This window comes from Rattus norvegicus, chromosome 7 (genome assembly GCF_036323735.1).
Source record: "Rattus norvegicus strain BN/NHsdMcwi chromosome 7, GRCr8, whole genome shotgun sequence".
Taxonomy (NCBI): Eukaryota; Metazoa; Chordata; class Mammalia; order Rodentia; family Muridae; genus Rattus; species Rattus norvegicus.
This window is the reverse complement of record NC_086025.1, coordinates 97,900,437-97,912,525: the sequence shown is the minus strand read 5'-3', so window position 1 is coordinate 97,912,525 and position 12,089 is coordinate 97,900,437. Positions and strand designations below refer to the sequence as shown.

Below are 12,089 nucleotides of genomic sequence, written 5' to 3'. Positions count from 1 at the left end.
TTGCTGTAATACTCTTTACCTTTTCATCTTCAGAGCCAGGTGTACGCAGAAATCAGCTCCCGCTGGCAGGGCTCTGTGTGGTCATTTTTGACATACCTACCCTCTTATTTTAAGTCATGTCGCCCAAACCCAAGGTATCTGTATTAGAGAAGGCTCTGGAATCCAGGGCCTCTGGAAACAGACACACTTTTTCACTAAGTCTAGGCTCTGAACAACAGTTCATTCATATTTACTACTTATGACCCATTCAGAGGAGTGTTACCAGCCCAGTAGAAGGGGCAGGTACTAGATGACAGCTCTGAAGGTTGGGGGAAGGGGGAGAGGAGAGATACTGTACTTGCCAATACCAAAACCCAGACTGGCTTTTGGAGGAAAGTCCCAGTGTTTACTGGTTTGCTCTTGGTACTTTATGGGAGAGCATGAGATTACCAAGGCTCAGGGAGCTTAATTAGTCCAAGCTAATAAGGGTCATATTTGTTCCAACTTAGAGAATTTTCTAGATGCTGTGAGAAGTGAGGTTGGATTCCCTTCTGGGTTGTTCATACCTCAAAAGCTACATTTTGCAACCATGGCAACCAGTGTCCCTGCAGGCCTGGATGGTCAGCTGCCAATCTCCTCCTGCCTATTTTCTCCCTGAGAGCTTCACCCTCCAGGTATCCCAAAGCAAACTTTTAAAATTCTGAGGGAAGAAAGTACTCTTGTTTTATGTTTACCTCTTTATTCGCTGGTTTTTAATAGGAATGTCTCTAAGGGTCATTTTCTCACACTTTGCCAGGGAAGTGTCTCTTTGTGCTCATTCCCTTAGCAAGTTCCTTTATTTAGCAGGCTGAAACACTTCCCTGCATTAGAAAGCACTGGTAAGAACTTCAACAGATGCACAGTGCAGACCCAACTCGGCCAGGCCAGGGCGATAAACAGCACACATTTTAAACCATTTTTCCTATGCAGGAAGCAACCCCCCCTCAATGAACGTTTACTCAGTCTCCTGAGTGAGTGTCCCTGTCTTTACTTGCATGGGAGGCAATTGGCAGCCCAAGATTCTCAGCCAAGAGGGTACCAAGCGGTTTATTCATTCTTTTCTGCTCATTTTGGCGGAACCTTCTCTGAGCATGGTTTATGTATGGCTCTGTCATTTTCATACATATATCTCCTACTTCTCTGTATTGCCTATTGGTTTGATCCTCTGCTGCAGAGCAAATTCCAAGACAGCGGGAATGTTGCCTTTGCTGACATCCCTCATCTCAGAACTTGTCAGTTTATGGGGCGAACTATTTCCTTTTGACATGCAATCTTCCCCTTCCTGCGGTTCCCCATGAAAGACAAGTCCTTACAGTGGGTCCCCGAGCCACACGTGGACAGAAAAGCCAGTGAACACAACCTCTAGCTATATCCGATGGTAAGCAGGCAGGTCTGAGTGGGCCACAGTGCTCGCCTTCCAAAGTAGCTTGCACAGAAACCAGCCACAAGCTTTCAACGGCTCCTATAGGCCAATCCCAAGGGTGGTTTTTGTTGTACTGTTCTCAATATCTTCCAGTGAATGGTGAGAAATTAAACGGGTATTTTGGACTAACAACACTAGACATCTTGATAGGGCTGAATAGGTACTTTTCTCAAAGAAATTTAGTTCCTGCTTAGCAGGGAAGAGCATTTGCACCTGAAAAATACTTTTTTTGCATCTCCTGATCCTCAGCGGTCCTCTGGGGTAGGAAAAACCCAATTGCACATGGACAGATGAAAGTATTTTAAAACAACCCTTCCTGTCTCCTCTGCACAAGGCACAGCATTGGCGTTCAGAGGGCATCAGGGCTGCGCCCCCATTCCTCGGCCCGCGCAGGAGGGAGACGGTTTTCCGGGCCTCGCTTCCTGCACCCACTCGGGACTAAAAAAGAACACGAACAACTTTTTTTTTTTTTTTGGTCCCTCTCTTGCAAAAACGCTCGCGTAACCAGCTCGCTGAAGTAACCGCTCTGGGGGCGGCCGAGTGTGTGTGTGGGGCGCGGTTCCGGAGCCCCACAGGCACGAGCACTAGCGCGGGCGGCTGCGAGGTGGAGGCCGCGCGCGGGCCGGGAGGTGTCGGGGGAGAGGGGCGGGGCGGGCGCGGCGCGTGCGCAGAGCACTTCCGTGTTTGTTCCCGTGACTGGCGCGGGCGCGCCGCCCGCCGCGCCGCGGGAGCGAGCTCCCCAGTCAGTCGGGCCTTGCCGCTCCTCAGCTCCGCCAAGCGGTCCGTTCCGCCCCGCCCCGCCCCGTCCCGCCCCGCCCCGCCGCCCCTTGCGTGCGCTCGGGGAGGCGCGTCCCCGGCCGCAGCCTGCGCGCGCCGCTCGCAGTTTGAAGGGCGCTGCGCCGCTCGCTCCGCTCCTCTCCGCTCCGCTCCTCGCGCGCCAGGCCGGGCGCCGCGGCGGGTCGGGCTGCGCGCGTGGCGTTCATGAGCCGCCCGGCGGCCCCGGGAGCCTGCGCCGTGACTCACGCCCGCCCCCGCTTGTGTCTCGTCCCTCCCGCGGCAGGATGCCGGACCAGATCTCCGTGTCCGAGTTCATCGCCGAGACCACCGAGGACTACAACTCGCCCACCACGTCCAGCTTCACCACGCGGCTGCACAACTGCAGGAACACCGTCACGCTGCTGGAGGAGGTAGGCGGCGGCCTGGCAACTGGGTGGGCTGGGGCCCTAGGGAGCCTGGGGACTCGGGGAGCCACACCCCCTCCGGCAGCCCCCGGCCCCTGTGATCCTGGTTGGCCGCCCTTTCCCAGATCCTGCAGGCTTGAAAGCTGGGGGACTGAAGTGGGGAAGGACTAAGCAAGCTCTGGACACGCGAGTAGAGGAGAGATAGATCCTCTCTGTCTTGCACCCTGTCTGGGTGCCAGGCAGTCTGCTCAGCGCTTCCACATCATTGTGACCCTTTCCTAACCCGCGAAGTACATGGCGTCAGGCCACCGAGGGCAGAAAGGCGAGGCTGCGTGGCCAAGGTCACCAGCTAGAGACTTGGAGATGGGCCGCGAATGCACTTCTCCGCAGCCCAGCGGGGCCAGGCAGGCTTAGCTGTAGAGATAAGGGCTTGTGGAAAAACCCAAAGGAATAAAAGGGAACTTCAGTTGAGACTGTTGCCATCCCCGGGCCTGTGACTGCTAGTCCCCTGTGCCTAAAGTGAGCAAAAGCCTAGTGGAAAGAGGTCTGTACAAACAGGTCCCCGCCCAGCTCCCCTTGCTCCAGTGGCTTTGGTTCTCTAGGGCTCAAGGCTCTGCTGCACCAGATCCGCAGGACACTCAATGCAGTCTGCAGAGCTGATCTGACTAGTAGATGGGACTAGAAGCTGCAGAAAGAACTGCTCTGCCTATCAGGATGGATGGATGGATGTCCAGGGGCAGGGGCAAGGGCAAAGCTATTTCTTTTAAATCTTTAGCTGGTGTGGGGTGGGTGAGGAGAAACATGTAAGTACATGTTTACGGCTACATAAAAGCCTGTGACATATCGGCGAAAATAAGGCAATTTCCCAGAAACTCAGCACAATTTCTCAGTGCACAAAATATCACTCCCATCAGGCTGAACACAACAGTATAGGCAGGAAGAGGGTTTTCCCATGGGAATTAGGCACTCGGTTTATTTGAGGCTCAGGGAGCTCCTTTTTTATTTAGGGCCCCTAGGGCCAGCCTTCAGTAATATAGGGAATCTTAAAGTTCTGCCTGGAACTGGCTTTGGTAGTCAAGTTGTCTAATGTATGAAGAACTGGTATTTGGATGCATGGAAATGTTTGGGTGTGGGAGATTTTGTTGTCTCTAGTGTCCCATCTTGCCCACCTACCAGGTGCTATAAACTAGTCTTTTATTCCAGTAAGGGTTGCTTCTAGAGTTTTCTCTGGAGTCATTGTTGAGTGATGGAAATGAATGTTTAAGTGGATGGAGAAATACTACCTAACTAGGTGTATTGGAAAGCCAGAGGTAATGAGTACCCCTCCCCTCTGTGACCTGTCAGTTGCTTGATGGTTAATACCAGGCATTAAACAGAGTTGCCAGGCATTCAACCTCAAAAGAATTCTGCCCTTCATATAGTTGGAAGAAGCTGAAGCATGCTCATCTAGGAGTGCAGGGTCATCTTTTTCCATTTCTAAGTGGATATACCTCTAAAGGGTTTAACATTGGTCAGACCGTGGGGTTATTTTTCTGTCAGATCATTTCTTCCATGCCTGCTAATAGAGCTGTCAGTTACTGTAACTTTCTGCACACTCAGATAGTGTTACTGTATGCTGTTTGTGCAGCAGATGATACGGTGTTTGGGGTGCTGTTTGTGGGGGCTATCTGTGCAATGGAAGCACCTTTTTTGAATAGTTAATGTCATATAAGCATCTGCCCCTTCCCGTGTGTGTGTGTGTGTGTGTGTGTGTGTGTGTGTGTGTGTTACAGTTAGATAGAAGAATAGATCGTTGAACTTGAGAGAATTGGAACCAGTCTAGAAAGTTCGAAAGTGATATATTAGAATACATTGATATACTCCTGATTCTAAAACATCCCAGTAACTGGAGGTACATCTTAAGTGGATCATAACCGGGCTCTTCAGAAATGGGCTGGGTATAGTGGGACATACCTGTAATCTTGCAATTGGTCAACAGAGGCAGGAGGATTCTCCACAAGCTTAAGGTTAGCCTGGACTTTCAAATGGATTCCAGACTAGCCAGGGCTGTACAGCAAGACCTTATTTCATAAAATGCTAGGGCATGGGACCTGCACTAGACATGCATGCACTATAATGCCAACACTCAGAGACCGAGCTGTGAGTTCCCAGCCTAGGATACCGAGGAAGACCTTGACTCAAAAAAAAAATATTTTTTTTGTAGTATCTGTGTGTATAGGGGGTGCAATTTACTGCTCCAGAATAAAAGGAAAACTTTGTGAATATCAGGAAATGTTGTTTGTATATGCTTCACAAGTGAGAGATTTGGAAATTGCAAGAATTTGGCTTGTGTTATTTTGTGGTTGTTCTTAGAATTTTTGGGTAGTTTGTTTTGTTTGTTTGTTGGTTTGTTTGTTTATTTTGTGATGTGGAGACTCTAGAATAGGGAGTAATCTGGGTAGCTTGGACTTCTGTGTGGAAGCAGGTCTTTTCCGAGTTCTGGTACTTAAGAATTTCCTGTTCATTTGTGACTTTGCTGTTTATATTACTAATTAGCACACATGAGGCTCAACCAAAAACCTGTTAAGAGTGCCAAGCTTCCAACACCAAATTGATTAATTTGGGGTTAACACTTTCCCCTTTCGTTGTGTCTCCCTGTCAAACAGTACACCATGGGGAGCAGATGCTGTTGTTTATAGTTAAAGCCCCTTGGGACATGCACTTTGGGAAATGAATCAGATATACATGGAAAGAAGAGGCTAAAAGCTTACTTCAAGGCTTGCCTGTTAGGGCTGAGGGACACATATGGTTCAGAGAGTAATGGTTTGGCTGGGACACAAGTGGCTGCCTTTGAGAGGCAGGAATGGATCAGCTGGGATCCAGCTAAGGTTTCATCCTGGCCTGTAAGTGTTTTCCAAGCACAAAGCCAATACTTTGCTTATTCAGGAACCAGAGTGTACTGGTATATGCTGCACTGCTTGTGACCCTTTAGAAGCTATGGGTAAGTGGCTAGAAGACAAGGGTTTCTTGAGAAAGAAGCAAGCAGGCATTGTAGTAATATGGATCAAGACACTGGGATACGTTCTCCCTTTAAAGACTAGGAGTGGCCAATACTTAGGGCCTCAGGTAAAGGGAAAACACATATTCATCAAGGTTACTGGTTATTGTCAGCGTTTTACTTTGGTGCTGATGGAGATAATATTTGCTCAATTCTTTAGCTTCAGCTACAAATAAGGCCAGTTTTAGGCACATGGGATACACAGTCACTTGTAGTCAGTTGTGTAGTACATGTGTCCTCTGGGTAAAGTCTATACATAGACCTGTATGAAGGGAAAAGGACAGCTCTTATCTCCACTTACTGAGACTTTTCTCTGAGGTTTCATTAGTAAATAAAGGAGTTAGGGAATTCTTTACACAGTTACCACGTTAAAATGCACATTCTAAATGTCCGTAAAGTCATATTTCATGACTTTGTAGTGCATAGATGAGGCTTCACTTTTGTCACATAACACAGTTTTGATCTCACGAAGAGGTGTCTGAGGTCCTTAGAAGTTTAGCTTTTCCTCCTGCCCATGTTCCAGGTAATTCTTAATAATGATTTAAGTATAATGGTTTCTTCAAAGGGTTTCAGACGGAAATGTGAACACTTACATAAGTTACCTTTGAGCAGCATCTGCTTAACACATCTTCAAGGAGCATCTGTGTGGCAGTCCCAGTTGCCAAGCCCTGCTGGGGTACTGGGGTGATTATTTGGAAGCTTGTGATGTTGAAGGGAAAAAAAAATAACTCTTAGTAGGACTGAAAGGTTAAGTTCATAGATGGGAGAATTAATATAGAACACTCATGACAGCAATATAAATACTGCAATCTGCCATCCAGTCAATGCACACACCATCAAAAGCATTATACTATTAGGCTTGGGGATTGGAGATGAGTAACTGTGTCTGCAAGGTGCCCTCTGAAAGCCTTTCTAAGGTAGCTGGATGCCAGTGTGGTTTTGGCTTGGAGACGTGTTTTCGAAGGCGTAGAATCATTTGATCAAAGGTTACCGGAGGTCTCTTTGATATTAACAGTAACAACAAATGTTAACTATTGATATTCCTGCTATATGCTAATATGTGTGTGTGTGTATATATATATATATGTATGTATATATATAATTATCAGTGATTGCCTGCATGTGTATATTGTACACCATGTTTGCATCTGTTGCCTGAAGAAGCCTGAAGAGGGCCTCTGATCGCCTGGACCTAAAGTTACAGAGGAAAGTGAGTCACCATAGGGATGCTCGGAACCAACCCAGGTCTTTTGCAAGAGTAGCCAGTGCTCTTAACCAATGAGACAGCTCTCTAGTGCCCCCCCATGTATACATACTATTATTTAATATTTGTCCTATTACTGTTAATAGTCCCATTTTATAGATAACTATATATTTCATGTGTATGTGTGTGTGTATTTGGTTCACAGCCAGTCAGAAATGAACTTGAGACTTAGAGTATCAATGGTAGAATAGTCTTGCACGCCAGTCAGATTTCCTCTGTAAGCATTGCTCTACTCTTTGAAGTTTTGATCACAATATTGAGCTTTGTCTTTCTTGTTGATGTCTGCAAATCTAGCCTTTGATAAGTAAGATTAGGTTTCTAATGCTGATCTGTGGACTCTCACACCTAGGAATTCTAAAGCCAGGTCTTAATGTATTCAAGAACTAGTCAGTCACCTTCAAAAAAAAATATGTAGTTTTAGACAAAAACATCGGCAAAGCCCTTCTCTGGGGGGTTTAGATAAAGTCCCTGTGGGCCATTTTCCCTCAAGTAGAGAAAATGTATTTGGGTCTGTTCCTGACCTCTTGAAGATAAACCAAAAAAGACAATCCTCCCTGTGATACAGTATCCTTTGTACAAGTCTAGGCTCTGGAGCCAAAGCCTCTGATCCGTCTGGGAGTAATTAGGGTATGTTTTCTCAGAACCTAGCAAAGGTCAATGACTGTTTGCTTACAGAAACAGGGAATGCAGCTTACCTTGTATTCCAGATTCAAGCTCCCTCCAGCAAGGTGTGGATCCGTCAGCCCAGTATTCCACACTAATGCCATAAGCCCTCATAAACATCTTTGTTACTTTAAAAACATTGTTTTCCTCTTCACATACTAAAAGGCCAATTCACTGGTGTTCTTAGTATTATCCTTTCACACATGTGTAAAAGCTCGGAGGCTAAATGTCTAAGATTCCCTGGTAGGGTAGGCAACAGACTTGGACTTTGAATACACAATATATGAACTTAAAACCAGATTTATTTTCTATATATTTCATAGTTTATAAATAAAATCTAGAGAAGGGAGGAAATCTAGGAAAGAAAGGAAGCCAATTGCTTTAGTCTGCTTAGACCTGTCCCTAAATGTCCCTTCATTATGGTCATACATGGGACTGCCAATAGTGTTCCTCTGTACTGTTGATCAGTTAAAAAAAAAAAAAACATGACTTTTACTTCTATCCTGCCATATTTACCCTGGAACTGTTGGCCAGCCTTTTGCCTGTGAACCTTCACAGCTCTGGCTGAAGAACTGCAACCAGAAGTTGTAGCCGCAGTAGGCTTCTTAGAGCTTGTCTGCTCTTGAGCTGCCTGGCCATCTACTGCCTCCTGGTTTACAGGGTATACTATATATACAGTGGCTAAGGAATCACTCTATATAGTTGAGTTAAAAGGGAACTTGAGTAATATCCAGTTTGAGGTGTTGGCAGTGTGGAGACTCTAAACCCAAGAGGCTCGTTGAAAGCCATGTTGAATATCCAATAACCAGTTGCAGTGTTACAGAAAGGTTGGTGGACATCCGTCCTAGTAATTATGAGCAACTCTCATGCTATTGTGCACTTGGTTTGGACTCTTAACTCATCAGGCTGGTATTCTGGTGCTGATAATCTTTCACTGATCCTGTGCTTGGATTGCCAGTTCCAGCAGCCTAAACGTGGAGTTAATCTTACTCAGCTTACTGTTCACTAGCAAACACTTGGACCTCTGTATAAAAGCTTTGGAGTAAAGCTGATGAGTTATGGGGACTCACACAGGTTTTTGTCAGTCCTGTTACTTTCAGTGTGGAGACTGAGGTCTAAAGATGAGGAACTTAGTTAGGCAAGGGTTTGGATTCAGGGCTTTTGACTCCTTTGTGCTTTGCTGGGGGAGTCTTCTCCAGCACTAGTCTCTAGCACTTCTAGAGAGAAAGCCTGAAATAAGCCTGAAGTTAGGAAGCTCATTTTGCACATACCATTCACCATGTTAAGTGATGGTCTCTAAAAAACATGTTATGTGAGGCCATGGCACATTTAATTCTGGGTTAAGAGGCTTCCATCAAAAGCCAGTTGTGTCAGATGTTCAGACTGTCTAGGCATTTGCAAAGTGCCTTGTGTGTGGGGTCTTTGAGTGTTGGTTTCCATATACATCACCTAGTCATTTGAGGATTTCCTGGTATATCCATTCTTACCCAGGTTACTTAACGATGAGTAAGTGATGGGGCTGGTGATAGTACTGAAGTCTTTCCTCATTTGATAAATCGTATCCTTTTGAACAGAAAAGGAGGTAATGCCCAGGAGGCACTCATCACCTTTATAGTCAGTGTTCCTCCCATGGGGAAGGAGGCCAGGGAGAGGCCCTAACTTCCTGTAGCTGGTCTTTTGCTACTTTCTGGGTTCTTTTTTTCTTCCACCCTTCCCCACGCTTTTCCAACCTTTCATCCCCCTAACACTAGATAGAAGAGGGGGAAAGGGATAAGGGAAAGAAGTAATGTTATTAGACTATTTCCTGCTGATTGGAGGTGGTGAGTTCCTTGGGGCAAGTTTGGTGTTTGCCATCAGGATATCTCATTTTTTTCTTTTATCTTCTTTCTTCCTTCCTCTGCCTCCTCCTCTGCCTACTTAACTAACCACTACCAACAACAACTACTCATCAACCAACTAAACCTTTCAGGGCTCTAACATTTATATATTCTCTGAAAAGTCCCCAGAATCCACACAGTTGCAGAAACTATTTGCAGCTGGCAAAATCATGCCCCTGCTAGAGCATGAGGCAAATCTTAGTCAGCTGCTGTGGACAGTCTGAAGAGGCTCTATATTGAATACCTGGGATTTAAAAAAAATATTCTGACAATATGTTTGTGTTTTTAAAGAAACCAAAATTCCAGAATTGTCATTACACATTCCTTAGTAGGTAAGTAACCAGACGGAGAGTTTACCAATGGATTGATGGAGGTGACACTCTGCCAGGATAACATCAGCTCTTTGATTTCCAGAATGTTTGTTGGTCAAGTCACTGAAGCTTTCTCTGTCTCTTATTTCCTTACGGGAAGAGTGAGTCAGTGTATGTAAAGTGCGTGGCCATGGCTCTTATCCTCGGGACTGTTGCTATTTCCTATGGGCGCATTGTATTGCTGGTGTGGCACCAGGATGACAGTTGATAGAGGTGGTAAAGAGGTCAGGTGACAGTGCTGACTCTGTGCCTCAAGGATCTGGGGTGTGGCAGCACAGATGGGACCAGGGTAGAACTAAAGATTTGGACCATTTGTGGCTCATGGTTATAGCCATTTTGAGCTGAAATAAGTTGTCGCTCAGTGTGCCTGTATTCTTACCCCTTAGTGAGGGGCCCAGTGCTTGGTGTTGCCCTCTGACTCAGACTGGCTCGTTGGGTTCCCTGTGCAGCCTTGTGGCCCTAGTGTTGCCAGTCATCACTAATTTGTTTACTTCCACATATCCGCAGGGTCCCTTCATTGATGCATCAAATTCTGGGCCACACTGATGTTGGAGTTTGGGATAATGAGCTGTTTTGTTATCTAATGAACGCAGATACTTGATTTTGTCCATTCTTGGGGGAGGCACATATGCCTTGGTCCTCCCTGGAGTACAGTGTGCTTTGCTGATTATAGCTTGAAGCACTGAGACCACAAGTGATTCTGTTTTGGTTTGGAGGCAGGAGCTTTAGAGTTTCTTTCTGTTTCGTCAAGACATGGAGTTGCTGTCATCTCAGTAAAATAATTTTAATTGTATCTGGAGTAGGGGTGGCTTGGCTTAAGAGCCATATGACTCTACTTGTTTTAAGTAAATGTATGAGTTCACAGTGGACTCTTCCTGGGCCTGGGCACTGAGCAGCCCCATGCCACGGTGCTGTTTGCGGTCAGTTACATAAGAACTGAATTTTAATGCTGAGGCTACGGTATAATTTTCCCCCAAAGAACTGGAATATGTGTCCCTTTGATAAGACAGTACCCAATTTAGCCACCCAGAAGCTAGGAAAACAAAATCAGAGCCTTATGGCTCAGGGAGGTAAGAACCACAAAACAGTTAGAATTTGGTTCCAACTATTGCAGAAAGCAAAGAGTTGGCTACATTAATGGAGACCATTTCTTCTCCTGCCAGATGTGAGGAAAATATAAGCTCTTCTGGACTCTGTTATTAACATAGTAACTGGTAACAATACCTTGTATTCTGTAACATCTGTGCCCCAGGGGTTTCGGCTAGGACAGCCCTAGTGAACAAACCAGGCATGCAGTGGACTGTAATAAGTATGGTGATAATTTTTTTTATGTTATGAGCTCATGAAATAGCTAGGAAAATAACTAGAGATCATCCAGTCATTTTGTGGAGAAGGTTGCTGGGGCCCAAAAAACAAAGGTGCGTCTGGCCTTTTTGTAAATTTCAAGTCTCTACCCATCCCTCATAGGCACTTGTATAAAGCAATGGAAAACACAAATAGAACTAGTTAAACAGCATTTGGATTTGTTAGAAAGACTCAGTTATCTTTGTGCCCAACTGTGGGAAAAGCACATTACATGGGGAAGTGCAGATTGGCCTAGCTTAGAACAGTGGATTATCTCTGGTTTGGTCAGCTTCGGGTAGGATGGTTGTTCAGGGTGACAATCTCGACCTTTCATGATGGTCCTTAAAGAATGGGAAGAGGCCAGGAGCACCTCCCCACCCCCATCGTACAGCTGACACAGCAAAGCAGAGATCCAGGTTTCCTGGCCTCCTCTCTATGTTTTTATTTAAGTAAGAGTTGAATGGAGACAGCAGGGCCTTGTGTCAGGAGAACTAGTAATTAATGGAAGGTAGGTAAAGTGCCTTGTACCCTGTGACACTTGGAAGATAGTAGTTTTTCTCTACTTTGCTCTGCAAGTCTTACCTCTCATTGACCCTTCTACTCTATTCACTTGGGATACATGAAGGCTGTGGTTAGAGGGCTGTACTGCCCAGTTTTAGCTTTGCTGACGTGGTCAAGAAAGACCAGCAATCAAATCCAAAGTGATGCCATGGTGTTCTTTCAGTAATCTTTCTATAGTTACCCAGGATGGGTGGAAGGCTGGGCAGAGCAAAGTTTCTGCTTGCTTGATCGGCTTTCTCCCAACGTGAAGTAACCAAGACAGAGAAGAAAAAACAAGGACTAATGGCTTTGCTTCCATGGAAGGGCTTCTTCACGGCCCAGTTACACAGTAGAAATAAGAAAATCTACTT

General features: G+C 45.8%; 1 protein-coding gene across 11 annotated transcripts in view; it reads left to right on the top strand.

The window, feature by feature from the left end:
- Asap1 (ArfGAP with SH3 domain, ankyrin repeat and PH domain 1) overlaps positions 1 to 12,089 on the top strand; it is a 307,170-nt gene that overhangs the window by 69,998 nt on the left and 225,083 nt on the right. For 7 of the 11 annotated variants that reach the window (XR_005486633.2, XM_039079180.2, XM_039079174.2 and 4 more), the window contains exon 3: positions 2,502 to 2,628. The exons of 1 other annotated variant lie outside the window; for it this stretch is intronic. Coding sequence is in view for 9 of the 10 variants with exons in the window: in XM_039079180.2 (XP_038935108.1) it covers positions 2,502 to 2,628 (127 nt within the window). In the remaining variant the exon portion in view is untranslated. Of the gene's footprint in view, positions 1 to 2,144; positions 2,629 to 12,089 lie in introns of those variants that run through there. 3 more of the 11 variants (XM_039079178.2, XM_063263530.1, XM_063263533.1) reach the window with 2 other exon arrangements.